The 23800-nt window shown below is 60.1% G+C and overlaps 2 protein-coding genes across 7 annotated transcripts; one reads left to right on the top strand and one right to left on the bottom strand.

The window, feature by feature from the left end:
* The first annotated feature begins 572 nt into the window (after nucleotides 1-572).
* DENND6B (DENN domain containing 6B) lies at nucleotides 573-15649 on the top strand. Of its 5 annotated transcripts, XM_073002336.2 has the most exons (21): nucleotides 576-1033; nucleotides 1203-1241; nucleotides 1390-1432; nucleotides 2181-2293; nucleotides 2812-2892; nucleotides 3256-3361; nucleotides 3725-3804; nucleotides 3910-3972; nucleotides 4961-5016; nucleotides 6244-6366; nucleotides 6586-6681; nucleotides 6795-6889; nucleotides 7221-7286; nucleotides 7608-7672; nucleotides 9180-9269; nucleotides 9586-9639; nucleotides 9930-10039; nucleotides 10923-11025; nucleotides 11603-11677; nucleotides 12233-12351; nucleotides 15477-15649. In XM_073002336.2, the coding sequence occupies exons 1-21, from the start codon at nucleotides 899-901 to the stop codon at nucleotides 15496-15498; spliced, it is 1734 nt and encodes a 577-aa protein (XP_072858437.2). In that variant the 5' UTR covers nucleotides 576-898; the 3' UTR covers nucleotides 15499-15649. The 5 variants fall into 5 exon arrangements, 4 of the variants coding, with proteins under 4 accessions (XP_072858438.2, XP_072858436.2, XP_072858439.2 ...); XM_073002335.2 differs by lacking the exon at nucleotides 12233-12351 and having other exon boundaries at nucleotides 574-1033; XM_073002338.2 differs by lacking the exons at nucleotides 12233-12351; nucleotides 15477-15649 and adding an exon at nucleotides 12029-12208 and having other exon boundaries at nucleotides 575-1033.
* On the bottom strand, nucleotides 15626-22998 carry LOC110084416 (uncharacterized). 2 transcript variants are annotated; one of them, XM_073002341.2, is made up of 12 exons: nucleotides 22345-22998; nucleotides 21574-21617; nucleotides 20822-20885; nucleotides 20192-20332; nucleotides 19716-19874; nucleotides 19002-19084; nucleotides 18583-18717; nucleotides 18425-18467; nucleotides 17860-17934; nucleotides 17051-17189; nucleotides 16755-16825; nucleotides 15626-16323 (listed from the first exon to the last, which is right to left on the bottom strand). In XM_073002341.2, exons 1-12 carry the CDS (start codon nucleotides 22390-22392, stop codon nucleotides 16183-16185), a joined length of 1143 nt encoding a protein of 380 aa, XP_072858442.2. In that variant the 5' UTR covers nucleotides 22393-22998; the 3' UTR covers nucleotides 15626-16182. The 2 variants fall into 2 exon arrangements, with proteins under 2 accessions (XP_072858442.2, XP_072858441.2); XM_073002340.2 differs by having other exon boundaries at nucleotides 15626-16344; nucleotides 22345-22993.
* Between the last annotated feature and the right edge of the window lie 802 nt (nucleotides 22999-23800).

Here is a 23800-nt window from a genome sequence, read left to right as displayed (position 1 = left end):
TGTCACCAAGGGCAGCCCCACCTGGAGCAAGGATGCAGGAGTCGGTCGGAGCCCAGGATGCTCGAAAGAGGAGAGCCGGGCGGGGGCTGTGGGGGGGGTGGATTGCAACCACCCGCCCCCGCCCTGGAGGGGGGGGTCTCAGAGCAGGGGAGCCCCTCTGAGGAAACGGGGGGGGGCGGGACGGCGGGAAGAGTCTTGTTTTCGGCTTGGAGGGCGCTTGCAGGAGCGAGGCCGGGCTTGAAGCGCAGGTGCCTGCCTTGCAAAGGGGCTTGTGCCGCTGCAGCCGAGCAAAGGGGGGTGGGGGTGGGGGTGGGGGTGGGGGTGGGGGTGGTGGTGGGGGTGGGCCCCAACCCCCCAACCCCCTCTCCTTCCCGAGCCGCCCCCCGGGCCCCCCTGCCCGAAGCCTGGGCAATGTGGGGAGCCTCGCTCGCGTCTTGCCCAGGAATTCGCCGCCTCCTTTCTTGCAAGCGCGGGTCTCGCCCTGGCCGGAGGGGGGGGGAGGGAGGGAGGGGGGGGGAGGGAGGGAGGGAGGGAGGGGGGCGGGGAGCGAAGGGGTGCCCGGGAGGGGAAGACGCGCACTCTCCTCCTCCTCCTCAGACCCCTGCCCTGGGGACCTTAGTTGCAGCCTAGACATGCACCTTGGTGCTTCAGGAAGCGTCGTCGTCCGACGCACGGCCTCCCTTGCAGGGCTGTGGGGAGGACGGGTGCTTTGCGCACGCGCAGAGCCGCGCTCTCTCGGTCTGCCCGCCTCCCCGCGGCTTCTCCCCTCCGCGGCCGCTAGGGGCGCCCGCCGCTCAGCCAGGTGGTTCTCTCTCTCTCTCTCTCTCTCTTCCGGAAGGGGCGGGGCGCCCCGGAGGCGGAAGCGGAAGTGGCGAGCCGGGGCTCCGTTGCCACCGGGATGGAGTCCCTGGGCCGGAGGCCCTCCTCGCCGGCGGTCTCGGCGCTGCAGCTGCTGCCCTGGGGGCGCCTCTCGGCCTGGCTGGAGTGCGTCTGCGCCGTCACCTTCGACCTCGAGCTGGGCCAGGCCCTGGAGGTGGGCGGGGGGCGGGGGGACCCTCTTTCCCGGGGTGGGGGGGCAGGGGAGGGCGGTTCGTGCCTTCGGGCGAGCCCTTCTCCCCAAGGTCCGTCCGGTCCCTCCGACTCCCCCGCTGGTCGCGCCCTGAGGTCGCCTCTCTGTCTCTCTCTCTCTCTCCCCCTCGCAGCTCGTCTACCCGCCGGACTACCCGCTGACCGAGAAGGAGGTGAGGGGACAGAGGGGGGAGGGGGCAGAAGGAGGGCGGGCGGTGGCGGAGAGCTTGTTTCTCCCTCCCCTCTCCCGAACGCGGAGTGGGGGCCGCGCGGGACACCCCCCCCTGACGGCCTCCTTGGCGGGGCTGTTGTGTCTTGCAGAAGAGCAGCATCTGCTACCTCTCCTTCCCGGACTCTTACTCAGGTAGGAAGGCTCGGGAGGGGCAGCGGGATCGGGGCCTCCTCCCTCCCTCCCCCCCCCTCTAGCCTTGCCCGGCGGCAGAGGGGATCGAGGGTGAGCACCGGGGCTCTTCTAGATGGTGACCCCCCCCCCGCGTGTCCAACAGGAGGCTCCTGAAGGGACCGGACCTGACTTCCTGGCCAAGGGCGGGCAGGGCTTTTGCAAAGCCAACGGCTCCTCATTGGGCACTCCAGACCATCCGAGAGGTCTTTGCCTTGCCCCCAAAGCGCTGTGTAACAATACGGGGCCCCTGGAAAAAAGGGGGTCTCTCCCAGCTGCAGAGAGGAGGATAGCTGAACCCCAAGGAAGGAGGGCAGCACCAGCAGCGGTGGTGGAGGGGGTGAGTGGGTGATGCCCTAGCTGTAGTTCCTCAGAAGGTCCCAGCCTTTGGCCCTCCCGGCTGCAGCCCCACTGCCCTGCCAGTCCCAGCTTGTCTATGGGGTGGGCAGAGACTCACGAAGCAGCTCAAGGCTGGGAGGCGGGTAGGCAGTGGGAGAAAGTGGTTCAAGGACTGTCCGTTCGCAGGCTCGTGCTTGCGCTGTTGCCCAGAGCAGTCGCTTTCCGTTGCTGTGCCACCGGGAGGGGATGTTTGCACCCAGGGAATCTGTCTGCCTGCCTCTCTTGCGCCTGAGTTGCCAGTTGCTTTGCGCCTTCTGCTTGCTCTCCCCACCTTCCCCTCCTCGTCTTCACGCCCTGCCTTTCTCTGTCCCAGGCAGCCTAGGAGACACTCAGTTCAGCTTCCGCTTCCGACAGTCGGGGGGACAGAGGCGCGCTTTGTTTGGGGATGACTTTGAATACAACAAGGAAGCCCCGGTAGCATTACAGGTCAGTTTCACAGCATCCTCTGAATCAAGGGCAAAGTCTAGCTTAGCCAGCGAGCCAGCCGGGAAGCTGGCTGGAGTCTGAATTTTTGTCTGTCATCGCAGAAGCTGTGGTCTCTGGGAATAATCCTTCTGAAAACCAGGTGGAAGCGTTTCTTAAAAGTGTTCTTTGGGGTCCAACTAGTCTAGAGGTCCCGTCCTGGGAAAGAGACAGAAAGGAGGATGGGGGACAATTCCTTTCACGCCAGGGATGGTGAGGTGGAGAGCCCCCACAGTTCTCCTGTTGTTTTCTGAGACTCCTTGGTGGCCCAAATCCCAAACACCCAAAGTCTTCCCTGGGTGAAAGCATCTGCCCATTATGGGATGGTGCCCAGGCCAAGCTGTGTGTGTGTTGCCTCTGTTTGCTCAACTCCTCAGCTATGGCTGTGGTGCCATGATGGCATCCAGCACCCATGCTGAAAGTGGCGAGTGTGTGTTTGTGTGTGTGGGACTCCCACAGATGCATCTCCTTCTCCCATCCAGCGAGAGCCTGCTCATTTTTTCGGCTACGTGTACTTCCGGCAAGTTAAGGACAGCTCGGTGAAAAGGGGCTACTTCCAGAAGGTGAGTGGCAGGAGGCAACTGCAAGGCAGAGCTGTACTGTAACCTCTGATCTCCTCTCCTCTCTCTCTCTTTCTGCATTGCTGGAGCTCTTCCTTTGAAAGGAGGTCACCAAGGGGGTTCTGGGTGTGGGTGTGTCGCTGCCTGGCTGCATCAAGCAAAGTGAACGGCGAGTGTCCCGAGGGCTGTGGGATGCTGCTACGTCATAGGTTGTGCTCCTCGGTTATCTCCTCTGGCTGTGTGGGTGCCCACCAGAGAAGGAGGCTTATGGCATTATGGCACGGCCCTGAGAGAGAAACTGGATGTTGCATTAGCCTCGGCTTTGGGGCTTCTGGTCCTGGTTGGGAACTCTTATCTCTCTTTCAGTCCTTAGTCTTGGTGTCTCGCCTCCCCTACGTGAATCTCTTCCAGTGTCTCCTGCAGCTCATTGCCCCCGAATACTTTGACAAGCTGGACCCGTGCCTGGAGGCAGGTGAGAAACCATTTCTCTGCACCGTGGAGGCGTGACGTGGTTGCTTCTGAGAGAAACGTGCAATGCAGGCCTCTGAATGGAGGCCAGCTCAGCGGTGCCATCTGTGGGGCTGGCAAAGCAGCAAATTCTTTTGAAGGAGAGATGGTCAAAGAGGTTGGGAAACAGGGAAGAGCCATGAGGGCACCAAGGGGAGAAGGAGGGCGGGGGAGGCTCTGCGACGCAGAGAAGGTCGTTTGGCTGGTCTGTGTAGCTCTGGGAGCAGCCCGGGTGGGAGTGAGGGGCTGGAGCTTGAGCCGCGGGGGGGGGGAGCCCCAGGTGTAGCAAAAAGAATGCCCCCACTGGCTGCCTCTTGGCCTCCTTCAGTCTGCAGTGAGATGGACCAGTGGCCCCCTCCTGTGCCCGGCCAGACGCTGAATCTTCCAGTGATGGGTGTTGTCCTTCAGGTAGGTACCTGCTAGGGAGGCCTTCTCTCCCAAGGGCGCAGAGGGGAAGGGGACACGTCTGGGAAAAGCCACCCGTGATGGTGTGTGTTGCTGCTTGTGGTGCAGGCTAGGATCCCTTCCCGGGTGGACAAGCCAGGCTGCAGCCCCGTCAAGCCAGTGAATCAGGAGGTAGGAGCCTCTCTTTCCCCCTGAAGTTCTTTTGTCTAACAGAGAGCACAGAGGACGTGTGGGGTGTGGGGGGGGGGCGAGGCCAGAGGGCTCTGCCACCACTGCCGCCTCCTGGGGTGATGCTGCAGGGGAACCTGTGGAGATCCTGTGAGGGACCTCAGTTGGGCATTCCTGGCTCTTCTTACATCTGCTGTGGCTGCAGAGCCAAGCTGTGGCAGGTGGAACGCAGGGACTGGGTTCCTGCGTCAATACTTGGACTTCCCTCCTGTCAAGACTTGACTTTTGCTTTTACTTAGTTTTTTGTCTATTTTCCCATGTTGATCAACACTAATATGTCAATTTAATTTATTCTTTTAACTGTTTTACAAATGATTTTATTGTGACCCGCCCTGAGTAGACATCGTCTAGAAGGGCGGGATAAAAGTCTAAATAAATAAATGAATAAATGAATAAATAAATAAATAATCCCTACCCCCCAATGCTTGGAAGCACCGCCAGGGGCACCGTGCTCTGCTGAAGTGTTTTTCAAGAGGGCTTGGGCTTCCTGTGAGGAAAAAATGGCAGAAAAAGGAGGGCCCGACTCCTGCTTGCTTTCTGCAGCACCAGCCTGCATCCGTTTAAGGTCCCCAGCCATAGCCGGTAGAGGTGATTCTCCTAGAGCAGACAGACGCCTGGCCTGTGTGGGGCTTCCTTTGCTGCATGGGGCTGGTCACCTGACCTTCTAGCTGTTGGTCCCTCTTCGGGAGTGTAGTTTGAGCAACAGTGGGCTTGCAAGCTTGTGGCCAGCATACCTCCCAGCGGTCGCCTGGAACACCTGGCGTCCCACAATCGCTGGCATGTTTCTTGAGGGCGTTTTGGGAGGGCGGCCCCCACGGGTCCTCCTGCTTTGGGCTGGGAGGCGTCGTTTGAGGCCCTTGCTGGGCTCTGGGGTGGGAGGCACTGAGCGGTTCTAGCCAAGCGGTGGCACCTTTCTTTCTCCTTTCTTTAGAACCTCTTGCCAGCTCCGCTTGTGCTCCCCAGCGTCTACGAACTAGACCTCTTCAGGTGAGCTCTCTGCCTTTGCCAGGGCGGGGGGGGAGGGGGGAGTTGTTGCTGCCCCCGGTGAGTGAATTCTCAGGCAGCAGTGTTGGTAGTAAAGTGAAAGCCAGTGGTTGGGTTGAGAAAGGCCAGACGGAAATGAAAAGGGGAAAACGTTTACGGGCGGAGGAGTTTAAAACAGGACACGGAAAAGAAAGAAATGTTGAAGAATAGCTGAGAAGTGGTTTCGTCCTTCAAGGCTTTCGGGGTCACTGAGCCTGTGCAGGTCCAGATTTGGGGCAGAGTCTCCATCCTTCCGTTACGCTTTGGAATCATTTTTATAGCCCCGGTTTGAAAAAAGAAAGGAAATGGAAAAGCCTGCATCCCGAGATCTCAGCCACCTCAGAGGTTTAGAGGGGCAGGAGGCACTGGTTGTGCCATAAATCTGACTCTGTGACTTTTCCAAGCGTGTTTTGAGGGGGGGGGGAGGAGAGCAGTCTTGTCTTGCACTTTTCCCGATGCATTCCTGGGGAGGCACTTTCCCCGAAGCCCATGAGAGCAGTCCAACAGGCTGTCCTGCAAGGGGGAAGAATGCAGACTCCTGGAGGGAGCCAGGGCAGGAGGCCAAGGCCCGGAGGGAGGGGAACGAGGAGGAGGTCTCTTTTCCCAGCCATACTTGACCGTGGTTGCCAGGAACCCTGGCCAGCGGGGTGGGGGGTGGGGAAGGCTTCCTGGAACTGCAGCCCAAGAAAGCCTGGGTTGCCCAAGGCTGGGAAGTCCTGCTCTCAAGGATCAGGCTGTTCTCTTGTGCGCTGTCTGAGGGGTCAAGGTCTGGGTCCATCCTGCCTCCCAGGGCCAGGGATGTTGGGGGTGCTCAGCCGTGGCAAGGAGGCAAAGGAACGGGCTGCCTCCGTTGGGGGCCTCTTTCTGTGAACTCTTCTTCTTAGCTGGGGAGTTGGTTTGTCCTGTGAGTCTTCTCGCCTGTTTGGTGGAAGCTTTGCAAGACCCAGCCGGGGTGCAGGGGGGGGGGATGGACGGCGTGTTGATTGCCTTGGGCCACTGTTGGGGAGGCACCATGGGTCCCCTGCGGAGAGAAAAGTGGCATGCAAACCACACTCCCGGAACGAAGGCATGCACATGGTCTGGGAGGGGGGACTGGACAGGAGGTGGGGAGCCTCCTGTCGGCTGGGGCTGCTCCTTCCGATCCTCAGCCGCCCTCCCACTTGCCCGCCTCTCCCTTGGGCCTCTTGACAGATGCTTCCAGCCGGTGCTGATCCACATCCAGATGCTGTGGGAGCTGGTGCTGCTGGGGGAGCCCCTTGTCGTGGTGGCTCCTTCGCCTGCGGTCTCCTCGGAGATGGTTCTTGCCCTGACCAGGTATCAGGCTTGCTTGACAGCCATCTGGCCCGGGGGGGGGGGCGCACAGGACGCACGCCTTGCCCCAGCCCGCAGCCCTGTGAGTGCTTTTGGAGAGGGAGCCTTCCTGATAGCCAAGCAGGGCCCTGGAGGGGGGGCACTCTTGTCCTCTCCAAGGAGGCACAGCGGGACAAACCACTCCTCCTAAGGGGGGGGGGGTTTGCCTGCTTGTCCCTGCAGCTGCCTGGCTCCCCTGAAGTACTGCTGCGACTACCGCCCCTACTTCACCATTCACGACAGTGAGTTCAAGGAGTATACCACGCGGACCCAGGCCCCGTAAGTATCCTTCGGGTGGTTTAGCTCGGGCTGAGGGCGGAAGGAAAAAAGGGGCTGCCTCCTGCTGAAAAAGGCCTCTTTGCTCTCCCCACCTGCTGCTGCGGCTCCTTCAGGCCCAACGTCATCCTTGGTGTCACAAATCCCTTCTTCATCAAGATGCTCCAGCATTGGCCCCACGTTCTCCGTCTCGGGGAGCTCAAGATGGCTGGTGAGCGGTGCTCCGGATCCCCTCCCTGCAGCCCGTGGATGTCCTGGGGAGGGCCAGGCAGGCTACCTGGGAGAAGGGGTGGCCACGGGTGGGAGGATTCAAGGCCTCACCTGCGAGTCCTGCCACTTTCCCGTGGAGAGGTGGCTCCTGCGGATACACTGGAGAAAGCAGAGGCTCTCTCTACAGGCTGGGAAGGGCTCGGCTCCCCCTCTGCCACTGATAGCATAGGCAGCGCCATCTGCTTCCCCTTGCAGAGGGGGCTCCCGAATGAGCCAGGTCTCTGGGCCAGGTGAGAGAGAAGCCACAGCCAGCCTGTTCCTTTTCTACACAGGGGACTTGCCCAAACAGGTGAAGCTGAAGAAAGTCACCAGACTTCGAACACTGGATGCCAAGCCAGGTAAGGACCAGCTGGAGTTCTTATCTTCAGGTAGTGGCTGGTTTCTCCCTGCAGCTGGGAGGCTGGTCCCCCATTTCAGACAGAAACTAGTTGGATGAAAAGCTGCCCCGGGTTGTGGAGCTGCTTTCTCATAACTGTGTGCAGAAAGCCCTGCACGGGGGCCAGACTCGGGGACCTCCTCTGTGCCTGTCCTTCCAATCTGGCTGGAGGATCCCTTGATGCACCAGCCTGTCCTGAAGCTGGCCTGGATGCCTTGACAACCTGGGCAGGCAGCCTTCTGTCCTTCCTCCACAGCCACTTGATTCTGTTGTGTTGCTCCAGGCCTTTACACGTCATACAGAGGGTTCTTGAGCAAGGACAAGGCTCTGATCAAGAGGCTTCTAAAGGTAAATGTTCCCTTGCCCCCTTCCCTTGTGGTGTGAAAGAGGTGGCCCTGGGGTTCAGTGCTAGTCCTGTGGATCAGAAGCCCTCGGCCCCCCCACAGTCTCCGTCTGCCTGGCCTTAGGGCAGGTTCCAGTCCGACTGACACTTTTGCACCCAGATTGCCCAGCGGTCTGGCCTTTGGGCCCCTGAGCATGCTTGTTTGTCCCTTTTCTGCACCCCTCCCCAGGCATAGCAGCCGTGGGGCCTCCAAGAGTGAGTGGCCTTTTGCACCTGGGAGTGACCTGGCCGTGAGCGGAGGCAGGCAGGGCCTCAGTCTTCCACTGTGGGTCTGGGGCCTTTCCTAGGCTGGTCCTGGGATCGGCTCCCCCCCCCCCCCCGTGCGCCGTCTGGCCTTGCCAGCCACCCAGAAGGAAACCAGGGCTGCCCGCTGCCGGTAGCCATCCAGCCATCCGGGACTGGAGCTCCCTTCAGCACTGGCCCTGCCTGACACAAGGGATACAGAGCTGCCGGCCAAGAGAGAGGAGGAAAAGGGCACGGCCCCCACCCCCAGCTCGGGTCAGAACCCCTCCCTCCAGCTACAGCAGTTTCATCTTAGCGTGTGAGAAGCCAGCTTTGCGTCCATCCAGCCTCTCCACCCCCATCCGGAGAAATGGACTTGTGGGTTGCAGAAAAGGGGCAGACAAACGGACTGGGGCAGATCTGACGCATTTGCCGCAGCGGAATCCCTGCCCCCCCCCCCCCAGGGAGGCAGTGTCTTCTCCGCCTTTCCTCGGTGCCTTCAGTCACGTTCCAAGGGCAAAGACAGCTCACTGGGGAGCCTCTGCTGGCCAGACAAGGCCCACCGCTCGAGCTCCCCCCCCCCAGCAGCGGGCGGGCGGGGGGCCTTGAGCCATTGGGGAAGGTGGTTCAGACGGAGTGCCCTTCCACAGAGAGACCCAGAATTGGCGAAGGGCGGTGCAGTTCTCCCCTGAGCAGGGGAAGCCCTGGTGCCTGAGAGGAGGGACGCCCTCCTTCCTAAGGAAGTCCAGGCGGCACCTCCTGTTCTGCACTCTGAGGTGTGGGGGAGGAGGAGGAGGAGGAGGAGGGCCTGGAGATGCAGTTCGCGTCCCCTGCCTTTGGGTCTGCTTGAGCCAAACCCCCTCCCCGCCCCCCCCGAGGGGTCATGCTTTTCCTGCAGTGAACACCCCCCCCCCCAAAGGACCGCTCTTGCCACCTAGTCCCCATCCGGGCTACTATGCAAGACGGGGAAGGTTGTGTGTGTGTGTGTGTGTGAGAGAGAGAGAGAGAGAGAGAGAGAGAGGGAAAGTCTTTGACCTGAGGCGGGTGGGGGGGACTGACTAGTTCTCTCAAGTCCTTCCCCCACAGCCCAAAGCCAGGCCTTCGCTGGCATGCGCTCAGAGGCCTCCCTCGGCCAGCAGAGGTGCTCTGACGCCAGAGGGGGGGTGCACTCACCCCTGCGGTCTGTGCGGCGCCGTGCATCCCACCCCCCCCGCTCTGTCTGTCCCGCAGGGCATCCACAAGAAGCGCTCCTCCGAGGCCCAGAGTGCCCTCCTGAGGCGCCACCTCCTGGAGCTCACGCAGAGTTTCATCATCCCCCTGGTGAGTTGTGGGGCCGGGCGTCGGGCTGCCTGCGGGGAGCGTCCCATCCTGCCCCTTCCCCCAAGGTGGCTGCTCTCCTCCGAGCAGCTTAGCGGGAGGAGGTCCTTTTGGGCCTCGGGCAGGATGGCGAAGGGACGGAGCCCCTCTTCCCCTGGGGACAGCGGGGCTCCTCTCCTTGGGCCGGCGAGGTCCCTGGTCCAGGTGGCCTCACCTCCCCCCTCCCCAAACACGGGCGCACAGGTGGGGTGGGGGCCTTGTGCCTACATCCACAAAGCTTTCCACCCCCTGACCTTCCTCCTCCTCTTCCTCCTCACAGGAGCACTACATGGCCAGCCTCATGCCTCTCCAGAGGGCAATCACCCCGTGGAAGGTAGGTGGCTGCCCAGGCTGAATGCAGGCTCCAGGTCCCGGGGAGACCCTGGGGGGGGGCGGTCCTTCTGCATGGAGAGCAAAGGCAAGGAAAGGAAGCTGCTTTCTGCACTCTGTTCCCCCGGTGGATTGGGTCTTCTGGCCCAGGTGACCCTCAGAGGAAGAGAGAGGCCTTCGTACTGTAGGGTTGGGCTGAACCTGTTGCTGCCCTGCCCTCTGCACACCTGGCATCCCCCCCCCAGTTCTCTGCATCTGCATTGTGTGCCTATGTTCCCCCCCCCTTTGAGACAGAACCCTCCCCAGATCCGCCCTTTCCACCAAGAGGACTTTCTCAAGACCCTGGAACACGCTGGGCCTCAACTCACCTGCGTGCTGAAGGGGGACTGGATGGGCCTCTACAGGTAGACCAGAAGACGAAAAGGGTAGGAGGGAGGGAGGGAGGGAGGGAGGGGTGTCTAGCCATGGGAGCACGTGCCACAGGGGGTGGGTGGTGTGCTTAAATGCTCCCCCCCCCGAACGTGGGTAGCTCTGGATCAGGAAGAGGCACAAGCTGGGGCCTCAACACCCTCCCCTCCCCAAAGGAGGAGGAGGAGGAGTTGGTGGAAAGAGAGGGCAGGAGGAGCAGCCGAGAGGCTCAGTCTCCACCTCGGTCTAGCCTCCCAGCCCCAAAAGGGTTGCCCAAAGGAGGACATGGCAGAGAACTTAGAACAAGAGGAGGAGGAGGAGGAGGAGGCGGCAGGGGCTGTCTCTGCTTGAACCAGAGGGAGTCAGAAGTGCCGCCCCCCCCCCCAGGGGTGGAACGGCCTCGGTCTCTGCAGGCCCTTCAGCGGCTCTCCCTGGACGCCACAGGCCCCTCCTTCCCACCTCCCCACACAGACAGAGGTTTGGCCCCACAGAGGTCTGCTCCACCTCTGGCTGAGACCCACCCACCCAGGCCAAGCCGCCTTTCCTTTTCCTCCTCCTCCTCCTCCTCCTCCTACAGTTTCTGGCTGGAGGCCCAGCTGAGCTCCCAGGCCCAGAGGGATGGTTTAGTGGCAGTAGCAAGTGGGGCAGTTCTTGGCCTTTTTTTTGTTAACCCTCACCATAATATTTGTTGAATATATGTTATTAATGTGTTTGATTACGTTATTTCATTCCTGCGATGGTTGTGAGACGCCAACAGCGGCGGTATAGAAATCCAATCACAATGGCCTATCTTTTGCTAGAGTCTGCCCGGGTGCTCCTGCTTCCCTCTCCAGGTGCCTCACCACCTTCCCTTCTCTCTTTCCCGGGTCTGCCTGGCAGGCGGTTCTTCCGGTCCCCCAACTTTGATGGCTGGTATCGCCAGAGGCGTAGGGAGATGATGCACAAACTGGAGGCACTGCATTTGGAGGCCATCTGTGAGGCGGTATGTGGGAGGCCGGAGGGAAGGGGTAGCCCGTAGAGGAACCCCCCCCTCCACACACACACACACACACACACACACACACACACACACACACACACACACACACACACTCAGTTGGGGGAAGAGGGGCGGCCTTGTGCCTGCAGCTCTGACCAGCCAGACACAGCATCCCACTCAACCTCATCCTCCGTCAAGCAGCCCCACCCCACCCCACCGGCTGCTCCCTTAAGCTGGGAAAGCTGCTGGTGCCTGAACTGCCCCCTGATCTCTCGGGAATGCCTCTGAGCCTGTCCCTGGCCAGCACAGTTGCTCTGCCTCCACCTTCCCTTGCCAGGGAGTCCTACACGGAGAGGGGATGGCCAAGGGTCCCAATCGCTGGGCTGGGCTGGGCTGATGTTGCCTGGTTTGGGTGCCACCACCTTAAAACCTCTTCGGGGGGGGCAAGGGCACCCCATCTCCACTGTGGAGGGCTGGCCCCAGCAGTGAGCAGGCCACAGCCAGTTTCCTCCTGCCCTATTCCAGTTGAGGGAGAGGAGTCGAGGGTCACGTCCTCTCCATCTGGTGCCCTTTTTTCCAGAACATCAAGGCCTGGATGAAGGAGAAATCCGAGGTGGAAATTGTGGACTTGGTGTTGAAGCTCCGTGAGAAGCTGGTGAGCTAGCTGTGCGGTTGCTGCGCCCACCCGTTGGCCTCAGGGCGGTCCATTTGATGCTGCCCTCTAGATGGTGCCCTGCCAGGCCCTCTCCCGAAACGGAACGGGTGCCAGGCCCTACCCAGCACCTACCCAGGGGTGGGGGCGCAAAGAGCTTGAGCGCCTTCCTTCTGATGGCCTTTTCGTGGCAAGTGGGGGGGTGTCTTTGGCCAGCCACTGGGGTGCCAGAGGGGGGGGAGGGTCCTTTTCCAGGCGGTTGGATCCACCCTGCGTTGCCCTGGTGGCCCATTAATGTCCCCGCGTGTGCAAAACTAATCAAGAGTTTGCTTCTTGTTGATCTCACGGGTTCAGTGTCCCTAACCTGAGAACTTGAGCCGAGAGGTTTTCTTTTCGGGAAGGCCCTGAACACTCAGCATTCCCTGGAAAATTCCGTTTGGTGGTTTGTGCAGCTGGGATTCTGCAGACGATCGACCGTGGGCCGCCCCCAGCCGGCAGCCCCTCCTGCCTCTCCCACCGTTTGCCATTCTTGCTTCCCGGCGGGTTTCCCTCTTGCAGGCGAGGGCCAAGGGCCACCACCTGCCGGTGAAAGACGAGACGCTGCTGCGTGTGGGCCAGGACATCACCACCATGATTGGCTCGCTGCCCGAGGATCTCCAGGCGGTCCTGTGTCACCAGTAAGAGGCCCTGGACTTGGCCCCCGAGGCAGGCCGCCGGTGGTCGCTCTGGCCCGCTGGGTTGCGGGTGCCTCTCTCTCTCTGTGCGTCTCTCCGTATCTTGGAGGGGGCGAGTCTCAGGCGGCCCCTCCCTGTCCAGTCTCTCTGGAATGCGGGGCGAGGGTCTTCGGCTCCCCTGAAAGGCACCTTTCCTGGGCCCATACATGGAGAGGGGGGGGGACCAACCCTCCCTTGGTTGTCTTGTGTGTGTGTGTGTGTGCACGCGCACGTGCGTGCAGCTGCTGTGCAGTGACTATTTTATGTTCCCGAGAGAAAACCATTAAATGTTGATTTTCAAAAAGGCTTCACTGCCAGCTTCTGCCTTGGAGTGTATTCGGTGCCTGCGTAGTCAAAGTGTGCCAGAAGGAAGGGAGACTTTTTGTGTCCAGAGAGCTCCAAAAGGCGGCTTCTGAAAGGCAGCCCCCCCCCCCCAGAGCGTTGCGGTCGGCCCTCCCATTCCGCTGGGCGTGGTGGGCAGTTCCTCCCGCGGGAGGTCCGAGCCGGGCTGGTGGTCCAATGGGAAGGGCCGCCCTCCCAGCCTCGCTGGCCACTGGCCACCCTCTCCCATCCATGGGGCCTCTGCTGGGGCTGTGGGGAGAAGGCAGTGACTGTCTTTCACGGCTGGGCTTTCTTGGGGAGGGGAAACGACCAGACACCCTCCCCCAAGCCTGGAACTTTTGGGTTGAAATGCAATCCGTTAGCAATTGCGACAGGGGCTTTATGGATGAGCCGGTGCCTTTTCCTTTGCCCCAGCAGAGGCTTGCCCAATTCAGGTACCAGTAATTAGACAGACAATGGAATTCAGAGCAGTAAAGAAAATTATATTGTAGCCATATTGTAGCAGTAGCAATACATACAGAGTTGTCCTTTCTTCAGTCCTTTGGTCATACATGTTACAGCCTTCAGTGTCAGTCCATTTGCCATAGCATAAATCCAGAGTCTGTAGTAATCTCCCCTCCATCGGTCTTCTGTGAAATTGTTTCCACCCCCTTTTCATTCTGTCCTGCCTCAGTGCCTCCCTCTTGGTCTTTCAGCATTCCTCATGTTGAATTTCCCTTTGATTTCTCAAAAGGGAAATCTTGTTTTCCCCCTTTTGTTCTCTTCTAATTCTTTACATTGGCTGATATAATAGTTCTCTTTTCCTCTGCATAACACTTGCTTCTTGCTTGTCTTTAACAATTTATCATCCATCTAGTTTTTTTCCTTTTTACCCTGTTTCCCTGAAAATAAGACCTAACCTGAAAATAAGCCCTAGTATGATTTTTCAGGATGCTCGTTGTATAAGCCCTACCCCAAAATAAGCCCTACTTAAGTGAAACCACACCCTCTACCATTATGCAGCAGCCAGAGGAAGACATTACTGTATTTGAGTAAATGTAGATGGTTGTACATGAAAAAATTAAAACATCCCATGAAAATAAGCCCTAATGCATTTTTGGAGCAAAATTTAATATAAGACCCTGTCTTGTTTTTGGGGCAACATGTTACTATAAAAGTTGGCTTCCCCCCCCCCCCTTCTTCCCTAATATCTTGTTTCAATCTACAGTGATTCTGGTTCTCGGTAAATTGAGTTTAGAAATGCAAATCTATTCCTTAGGTGGATTTCAAATTCTTCAGAAATATTGTTCAAATTATATTTTGGCACTACAGTTCTTCTAGTGCTCTTCTTCCACTTTATTCTAATGTTTGTTATGAATAGTTCATTAACTAGTATCACAATATGCTCCTAGTCTTGTTTTGACAGAGAGGATATAGCTTCTCCATTGCCTGCTTCCAGTAACAAAGTCTATTTGATTTTTTTGCTGGCTATCCGGTGATGTCCACGTGTACAGTTGTCTGTTCAGTTGCTTGAAACATGTATTTGCAGTGAACAGATTGCTGGCTTTACACAACTTTCTGAGTCATTCGACTGCTTCATTTCCAATCCCTCAGCCAAGATTTCAAACCAAATTTGCTTTGCTTCTCACTTTTAAATTCAGTTGCCTATCATTATATGCGTGTATATTTGGTATGTGATCGGTTTCCTTCTGGATGCTTGCATAAGGTTATGTTGATAGGTTTTCCCAGAGGTCTGATGCATATTTTTTGGTCAGACTCTTCATTATAGCCCCTAACTGCCCGTGCTACATCTTGCCTCAGTATTAGAGCTATTCTATTTCTTCTGAGCTTGTCATTTCTTGAGTAAAACACTTTGTAGTTGTCTGACTGAAATTGTCCTATTCCAATCCACTTTAGTTCACTGACACCAAGCACTGCCATGTTTAAACCTTACATTTTTTTTATTTTTCAATTTCCAGTTTCATACTTCTCATGTTGTGTGTTCCAATTGTACGTGTTGTGCAGCATCAGACTTCCCTTTCATATCTGTAATCAGCGACTGGATGTCACTTCATCTTTAATTTAGTTGCATCATTAGGAACAGCACTATTCATATTTGCTCTTTCTCAGTAACTGATTGAATGCCTTCTGAACTGGGAGTCTCTTCTTCCAGCCCTATCTCTTGTTACATTTTGGATGGACTCTTTAGGGTTTCACAGTAAGAAAGATCATATATGGCTTACCATTGCCTTCTTCTGCACAGTACTAACAAGAGTTAGCCTGAGTGTCACTGCTGTTTGTGAAAAATCCTCCATCAGCATCACCTACAGCTCCCACTGCTGCCCAGTAGCCACCCCCCACTGACCACTGGAACCATCTGTTCCCTCCTGCTGATGCAGCTTTTATTCCTGAAGAGGGTGGATGCCTCTTAGCCTGGTGCCTCAGCTGTTACTATTCCATCCCACTATAGATATCCCTGCTAGGAGTCCAGGCTTGTAATGGGAGCCTGGCCGCCTCACCGGCATTGCTCTCGGCTTCTCTGACGCATTGAGACCACACACACACACACACACACTGTCATTGAGATGTGCATCCAAGAAGAGGCCTTCAAGGATGACAATGTAGGAATGCTTTTCAGCTCTCAGGCCAGGGTGACCAGTTTCCCGCTCTGCCTTCCTCTTCCATGGGATGTCCGTACAGGTGAAAATTACTGTCTCCCAGTTTGTGATGGATAATTTATTTTGAGAAATGGTTTTATTGGTTTGCAGTTACAACAAAGGAAGACTCTGACCTCAAGTGGAAGATTGTGCTGGAACGATTTGCATTGCCCCTTGCCCTCAAGAGTCTGGAGACATTTCCAAAGAGGTGGTGACACTGAAACGGCGTTTCTAAAGACCAGCAAACATACCAGTAACAGTAAATTTTAAGAGTTGTTTTTTTATTTGACTGTTGTTGTGAAATTGGCTCCAGCTTATTAGACACTTTAGAAAATTTGTCAGGTTGACACAAAGGGGGAAAAGGAGCCTCGGGTCCACTCGTTGGGGCCTGTTCTGCTGGTGGGTCGTCCTGAGACTTCACTTCATCATCTGTCAGTCTCAGCGGATGGATGTGCAGGATGAGCCGCCACCGCCACTAGCTTTTAGTCTGGAAAGCTGAATCATGCCTTCCTGATGTGCAGGGCACGGGTGTCAAAGTGGAGCGGGGGGGAGGGGGCAGCCTCCAGCCAGTTTCCTCCTCCTGCAAGGGCCAGGCTGTTTTATTTTTATTTCTGATATTTGCAAAGAACACTTCATGGGTTGACCGTCCGCTGAGCGCTGAGTCTCACTTGGCCCATCTGGTGATATTTCCGGGGATGACTGGGAGCTGGTGGGAATAGCCGGCCGGAGAGCTGCCGCCTCCCTCCTGCCTTCTCTGGACACCCGTCGGACGCTGCTCTCCCCGGCCGGCCGGCCTGCGCGGTGCAGCTGGAGCCTCTCATCCCTCGGTGGACGTGGCCAAGGAGTCGTCGTAGAAGGCTTTGAGATCCGGGGGGCAGCGCAAGGGCAGCTCCTCCCCGGTCACCTCCCCACGGAAGTTCTGGCGCAGCCAGCCGTAGACCAGGCTATGCAGGAGGCCCTGGAGGGAGACCGTGAGCGCCTGGGGGGGGGGGCAACAAGAGAGGCGGCATGTGTGTGTGTGTGTGTGTGTAATGGTAATGGCTGGGAAGGAGCTGGTCTTGCTCTCGGACACACACCAGACTCCCACAGCTGCTGCTCCTGCTCCCCCCCCCCCGCCGCCCAGAGAGTTGTGTCTGCAGCCACTAACCTGGGAGGGGTCCCCTGAGGGCCTTCTGCTGCAGGAAGTGCCGGTCCCTGCACACCCACCCACGCCCCCCCCAGAACTAGTGGCTGCTTCTGTATTGTACCTCCTCCCCCCTTGGTAGCACATTTGACTTTCAAGTAGGTTCCTTCCAGCTGCAAGATAGCACCTGCAGCACAAACACACACACACTCATTTTTTTTGCCCCTCCCTCGGCCAAAGCGGGGCCCGGCCACCTCATCACTCACCACAGCCACGTAGAGCGGGAAGAGCGTCGCTGTCGGGAGGCCCGTGAAGGAGAGAAGAGCGAGGAGGAAGGCTGCGGGCCAAGGAGAGAAGAGCGCCTGCAGTCACCCCTTATGGGTTGCCCGGGGGGGGACTGTGGTGTGTGTGTGTCTTGCCAGCGGCCCCCGCAGAACTGGCGGGGAGCCCTGCTGGCCCCTCTTCGGAGCGAGCATGTTAGGGTTTCTGCTCAAGGGTTCCTCTCCCCCCTGGTGCCGAGACACCCCCCCCCAGCAGCCCCACAGACCACCCGGGCACCCACCTGGCATCCAGCACACCAGAAAGACCAGCTGGAAGTAGCCGGTGGCATGGCTCCTGCGGGCACAGCTCTCCGTCCCCCACGCGGGCAGGGGTCTGCGCCTCTGCTTCCTGCACCAGCCCTTCACCTTGCAGTACAGGACCTGGGGGAGGGAGGGGTGGGGAGGGTGGCACAGTGGGGTCAGACCCCCCACGCCACCAAATACCCTTAGGGCAGCCGAGCATCGTCCCATTAAGGAAGCAGCACAAAAGCAGGCTCTTGCCACTGTGGGTGGATGGGCAGGGGGAGGGAGGGACAAGGTTCCCCCCCCCAAAAAAGGGGTCTTGGAGGACCTCTTTGGGATGCCCGTGAGGGACGCTGGGCAGATGAGGGAGGGGGAGGCCACCTAAGGGGGTGCTACGGAGCGACTGAGCACCCCCAACGGACTCTTGGCCCCATCTCTCCTTCAACCAAGCCCCCCCCCCGGAAGAAGTCCAGGAAAGGGGGGGCCCTCCAACTCGAACCGGACTGTTTTCGAGGGCCCACCAGCCTCTTTACTGAACTTTCAGATGAAACGGAGTTTGTCTTCTGTGGTGTTGTGAAGAAACTCTTTGTGGCCGCCTCCGGGCTCCGGTGCCCTGTGCCTGCGTCTCCTTTTCATTCTGAGGGGAATCGGGGCCAGAACTGCCTCCCCCAGGGAGGCCCCGAACCCGTTCCAGGTGCCTGCTTCGCTGTGAGGAAGGGCCCTGCCCAACAGCGACCACAGCATCCCAAGTGTGGCACAGGCCCCCAGGGTGTGCCCGGTGTGTGCCCAATGCGCGCCTGCTACTTACCGTGCAAGAGGCCACCACGAAGGCCACCAAGGCCAGGAAGAAGATCTTGCCTTCCCTGCCGGGGTCTCTCCTGTCCTGAGAGGAGGAGGAGAAGGAAGAGGGAAGGCCTCGGAGCAGGCAGGAAAGCTGACCCTCCTCTGGGCCAGGCCCAGCAGCCCCTTGGCTGACCTTCCCGCTGGGCTGAGGTGGCTCTTGCTCTGGCCTGGGGACCAGTCTCCCTTCTCCCCCCCACCCCCGGAAGTCTCTGGGTGGGAAGGCAGGGAACCCACCTGGGAAAGCACACGCCGTCTCCCCCCCCCCCAGGGAGCTTCAGTGGCCACAGTCAGCACCAGTGGGGGGGTGAGAGTTTGGGGGGGAAACACCCACCTGTGCGGTCCATAAAATGCCAGCTGTGTTCCCCCCCCCCTGCACTGCCACTCCATGGTCCAGAATTGAGGGACTCCCCACCGTCAGAGAGGGTGTGGAAAAGGCTGTGCCCCCCCCAGGGCAAAAAATGCAAACGACGGGCCTTCTACACAGGAAGATGTTGCCTGGGAGTCAGGTAGGGGTGTGTGTGGAGATTCACCTTGGAGCAGACATCTGGGGAGCGATGGATGAGGATCAGGCAGCTGATGGGGGAAGCAAAGAAGGCATGAGATCGCCCCCCCACCGCCGAGCTGCCCAGCCTGTCCTGAGCCCCTCTACCAGCAACAGCCACCTGGAAAGGAGCCCCCCCCCCAGTACCTGGAGCAGTAGAGGCGGTAAGAGGCCCACGAGTGGTTGTGGGGCTGAAGGGGGATCCAGGGCCACGGAGCGTTCTCTTGGAGGGGGACGCCTCTCCTCACCAGGAAGCTCAGGAAGACCAAGAACGGCAGCAGCCTGGTCGGGGGGGGGGGGAGAAAGGCAGGGCAGGGGTGCAGCAGCCTCTGAGGGGTCGGGGTGGGGTGGGGTGGGGGATGGGGTAGATCCCTTCCCTTCAGGGAAGCCACGGAGGGCAGGGTGCAGATGGATGAATGGCGGGCTGGAGGATCCACGGCTGGCAACACTGGATGGCCCCCCTCTCGCGTCCTGAGCCACCAGCCAAGAACCGAGGGGAGCCCCCTCCACCTCCCCCCGCCTGCCAGCCAGCTGGAAGAGCTGGTGTGCAGGAGCCCCATACCCACCAGGCCAAGATGTAGGGCAGCGAGGGGTAGAGTTTTGCCCGACAAGTCCACCTGCAGAGGCGGCTGCTGCTGTTGCTGCTCTCCTTTGGGTGGTGTGGAGGAAGGAGGTTAAGGTGAGAGGATGCCTGGTGCCTAGATGTGGGGAGGGGGAAACACTTGCCCGCTCCTGCCCCCCCTCACCTACCCTTCACAGCAGAGACCAAACAGCCCCAAGCACCCCCAGGAACTGACCACCTCCCCCGGCCACCCATGGCTGCATTCCACATCTGGATGGGCCAGCTGCCACCTCGGTGAACCGCCCTGCCCTGCCCTGCCCACATGCCCCGAGAAGGGGGTCTCTGTGCCTGAAAGACAGTGACCAGGAGGAAGGCCTCCCGGGGCAGCAGAGCCCTGGCGTTTGCTGAAAGACCGAAGCGGCATCACATCCAGGACCTCTCGTCCCAGCCACCTTTCTTGAGCTGCTGCTGCTGCCCCCCGCCCTGTTTCCCTGGGCAGCCCTCCATCCTGGTCCTTCTCCATATCTTCCCTCTTGGCTGGGGGGGAGAGTGGTGGGCCAGGTCTGGGCCCCCTCCAGCTGCAAAATCCTGGGAAGAAAGGACCCTTGCTTTGGGGCCCAGCCGAGCCGAGACATCAGTATTCAGTGGGGACCAGGAAAGAGGTCTGGAAATCCTGGGGGGGGGGGGTCCCATCCACCCTGCCCTGAATGCCACCTACCCTAAGAGAGAGAGAGAGGCCCATTTGGCCGGCAGGGTCTCTCCCCCCCTCCCCTGCTACCTCTAGGACAGCGACAGGGCCCGCTCTCCAGCCTCCAACAGCTCGGTTCACCTCATAGGCATAGACGATGACCATCAGGAAGGAAATGGCATAGAACATCTGGGGGGGGAGGAGAGATGGGGGGCAGTGCCCAGGCAGCAGAGGTCCACCCAGCCCTCCTCCCCCCCCCTCAGGGGTTAGGCCACCTTGTCCCCATCAGCTTCAGGCAGAAGCCTGCCATGGGTGGTGGTGGTAGAGAAATGCGTTCCCCCCTCCCCTCTCACAGAGGTAACCAGCTCCAGCCAGCAGGAGGATGCTGTGCACAGGCATGCTTGGTTTTTTTGGGGGGGAGGGGGAACACCAGGGAGCAGGACCTCTGGGCACCCGTACCCGCCTGTCCACCAACCCAAGAGGCTGGGCAGTGGTGACCTGCTTACCATGCCAAGCCTGAGCAGAGAAGGGCACCAGGCTCGTGCCGAGATGAAAACCTGGGCTGGCAGGAAGTGGGCAGCTGCCGCGGAGATCAGGGGCAGAGCCGCCAGGAAGTCCGACAGCGAGAGAAGGAACAGGGGGCGCAACTGCGGGCGAAACCATGGAGCTCTTGGCCCTGCCAGGCAGAAGCCCTGGCAAGACCCTGCCCGAAAGCGGCAGCAGCAGCAGCAGCAGCACGCGGCCCGTCTCCTGCACCTCCTCCTCCCCCCCCATGGCTTCGGCTGCATGAAGGTGAAGTGGGACAGGCCGCCGAGGGAGAGTCCAGGTCTCAGAAAGCCCCCACCTGCCTGTCTGCCTGCCTTCCCCCCCCCCCCCCGCCACACACTGCAGTGATGCTTCTCCCGCTGGTTGAAACCTTTGAATCTGCTGGTGGTGGTTCCTCCTCCTGGAACCATCCACTAAGTGGCCACTTGGAGCCTCTGGCCAATGGCCCCTTTCATCCTTCCTCATCTTGGCTGGTCTCCTGTGGCCTCTGCCCCCCCAGCCCACCCACCCCCCAGGCCTGCCATGTGTTGACGCCACCCCCACCGCCCGCCAACCCATGCAGGGGAGGGGGTCGCGCTCAGCCAGCTGACCTGGTCGTGGCAGCATCGCCTCCGCCGGACGGCCGCCCCCAGGATGGACCCGCTGCCCAGCAGGCTGCAAGAGGAAGACATGGCCGCCAGTGAAGGGGGCCCTCCTCGCAAAGTGCCTCGTCCTCCTCCCCACCACGCCATGCCGGACCGCCGTCCCGGCCTGGGTGTCCTGGTCGCAGTTGCCCCAAAGGTAGTGGACCTTGATGGCCAGTTGTGGAGCCGCCCTGGTCCCCTCCGCCAGGAGGTCTCCTCCTTGTTCAGTCAGGCTGTGTGTAAGTAGCCCACCCCGCCCGCCTCGCCCAGGTTTTTCCACTCCTGACTGAGCCAGAGGCGCAAGGAGGCCATGTAGGGGGCCACCCCCCCCACCGTCCTATGAGCCACTGACGGAGGAGCATCTGGCCTTAGGAGGAGCTGGGAAGGGAAAAGGGGAAGCGGGGGGGGGCTTGGGGCCCTTGCCCTCCCTTGGAGCCTCAGCCCTTCCACCCCTTCCTCTCCTGGTTTCGAGGGAGAGAGCCCCGGTCCAGCTCAGCCCCCCCCCCCTCCCGGAAGAGTGGGCACCGTGAACAGCCTGCCCAGTGAGGCTGAAGACTGTGCCAGCCCAGAAGGGAGGAGGGTGTCCCTGGCGCCTGCCAAGAACTGGGGACTCTCAGGAGAAAGAGGCAGCCGGCAGGGCCACCAAGGCAGCAGCCCCCCCCCCCCGGAAGGCTCCTGGAGGTGGAGCTTTCCTTCACAGGCTCCTCCCCCTTTCTCACCTGAGGGAAAGGACCGCCAGGTGGATGCCAGCCAAAGCCAAGACCTAGAGGAGGGCGGAGAAGAGGAAAGGCAGGGTGGGCGAGCTGGAGGCCTCTGCCCTGCCCTGCCGCCATGGGGCTCTCTGACCCCTCGGGGCCCCTCCCTCTTCAGCCCCGGGAGTGTTTGCTTCCCACCCACCTGCTGCCAAGGGGGCCTAAGGAGAGAAGGGCCCGGGGTGCCCGCCTGACTGGGGGTGTCCTCCCAAGGCTCCTGGGCCTTCCCAAAGGGTGGCTGGCCACCGGCAGCTGCGGGGAGGAGCCCAGCCATGATCACGCCGTCGCTCTTCGCACCCATGGCACAGAGAAGTGGGGTGGCCAGGGCTGGGGGGCCTCCTGACCTCTGCCCTCAACACAGACCCAGCCTGAGGGGGAACCAAGGTTGACCCCTTCATGGGGGAGGGGGCCCCCCAGGGGAGATTCAAGGGGATTTGGAAAGGCAGCCTGGCCAGGAGGGCAGCAGAGGCCCCAGGAGGAGGGCCGGACCAGAGGGGGGGGGCACGCACTCTGTCAAACCCCTTTGCACCGGGGCTGGTGCACCAGGCCTGGCTGTGTGGTTGCCACGAATGCTAGCTGTGTGGGTGTCAGCAACACAGCAGCCCCCCCGCCCCCCCAGGCATCCCTCCAGGGACAGAGCGGGGGAGGGAAGGGGTCCCCACCAGGCTCAGGCCGAGGGAAGGAGCAGAGCCTGCCCAGCCTGGGGACCTGCAAGCCCTCGGTGGGGCAGGAGGGTACCTGGCTGTCCGTCAGGGCTGCTTCTTCACTCCCGCCTCCCACGGCCATCAGCAGCCACTGCTTGGGGGTGGGCTGGGGTCTTCCAAGGCCTGGCGCGCCCCCCCCCCCACTCCTTCCTGGAGTCTCTCTCTCTCTCTCTCAGCTGCAGAAAGCCCAAGGGAAGAAGGGACCCTCCCGTCCAGCCTCGGGCTCCTCAGCTGACCAGCTTGTTTGCACAAGGTGAGGAAAGTGCAGGCCTTGAGCACCATGGGAGGAGGAGGAGGAGGAGATGATGGGAGCTGGCAGCTCCCTCCCTCCCAGTATCTGCATGGGGCGGGGGGGGGGGAAGGCAGCATTCGGTCACAGGCCCCAGGACAGCACTGGCACCTCTATGCAGGGCCCTGAGGATGGCCAAGCCAGAGGGAAGGGGCTGCGGGGTGGGGCCCTTCCTCAGCCCAAGAAGCCCCCCACCCCCACCCGAGATTGTTCCCATGAGGGAGCAGAGAGGCAGGAGGAGCAGGGGAGAATCTTCAGCATCTGGAGTCAAGCCTCCTCCCACCATGCTTTAAAGGCACGCGTCGCCAAGAGCAGATCGGGCCGAGGCAGCCTCGTGCATGCACAGGGAGACACCCAGAAGGACAGCTTCCCCATCCTTGGGAGAAGAGAAGAGACCCGGTTCAGAGACGCATGCCCCCCCCCACCCCATCCTGCAGCTTCAGGGGATGCTTCCCGTTTGAGAAAGCTAACGGTGGCCCCTCGGCGCCCTTCTTCTCAGGGCTCAGCATCTTGCCGTTTGGCGCTGGTGCCAGGAGTGCCGAAGCACCTGCATGCCTTTTTGTCAGCGTCCATCCACCCCATCCCCCCCACTCCCCCCCCCCGGTCTGCTTCCCGCCTTCCTCCAAGGAAAGGCCCAGCCCAGCCCCTCCTGCCAGCCTGCTTGGGCTCATCCTGGCTGGCCACGCCGCCTCTGCCCCTCAACGTGGCTTCCCAGAGGCTCTTCCAAGAGATGCAAGGTGTATTTCTATACTGCCTGTTTACACCTGCTTCGGACTCCACCTCAGGCAAACATGGCTCTGTCTTCTCCTGGTGTCCACGATCCCTAGTGCCCCACCTTGCACGATAATACCCTCTTGAGGAGACGGGTCTGTGGCTAGGCTGTTTGCTCAGCCTCCACCCTCTTCAGGGAGACTGTCTCTGGACATCCCACAGCATCACAGTGGCTTCCTGACTAAAAGGCACGTTGATCTCAGCTGGTCCCCAAAAGGGCTGTGAGGAGCGACGAAGCAGCACCCAGGTGGAGGCAAGTCTCTGCAGGAGACGGCCAAGTGAACGGCTGGCTGGTGGCAGGGAGGGAAAGCTTTCGGGTGGGAGCAGCTTCTCTGCTCCAGTGCCATCTCCAGGCCTAGGACTACCGGGCAAGGCCCTGCTGCCCGTAAAATGGCTGCAGGAACAAGAAGGGGCTGTGCCCTGCGGGAGG

Source organism: Pogona vitticeps, chromosome 5 (genome assembly GCF_051106095.1).
Source record: "Pogona vitticeps strain Pit_001003342236 chromosome 5, PviZW2.1, whole genome shotgun sequence".
NCBI classification, from domain to species: Eukaryota; Metazoa; Chordata; class Lepidosauria; order Squamata; family Agamidae; genus Pogona; species Pogona vitticeps.
Note: the sequence above shows the minus strand (reverse complement) of the source record. Positions and strands in the feature narration are given on the sequence as shown.

Coding starts and splice junctions, on each gene's coding strand:
- LOC110084416 (XM_073002340.2), bottom strand. CDS start 22,392: ATGGCCGTGGGAGGCGGGAGTGAAGAAGCAGCCCTGACGGACAGCCAG. Junction 18,718..19,001: donor CTGCCCTACATCTTGGCCTG/GTGGGTATGGGG, acceptor CCCCCCGACCAG/GCTGCTGCCGTTCTTGGTCT. Junction 16,826..17,050: donor TCTGGTGTGCTGGATGCCAG/GTGGGTGCCCGG, acceptor CTTGGCCCGCAG/CCTTCCTCCTCGCTCTTCTC.
- DENND6B (XM_073002335.2), top strand. CDS start 899: ATGGAGTCCCTGGGCCGGAGGCCCTCCTCGCCGGCGGTCTCGGCGCTG. Junction 10,040..10,922: donor GACTGGATGGGCCTCTACAG/GTAGACCAGAAG, acceptor TCTGCCTGGCAG/GCGGTTCTTCCGGTCCCCCA. Junction 11,678..15,476: donor TGAAGCTCCGTGAGAAGCTG/GTGAGCTAGCTG, acceptor ATTGGTTTGCAG/TTACAACAAAGGAAGACTCT.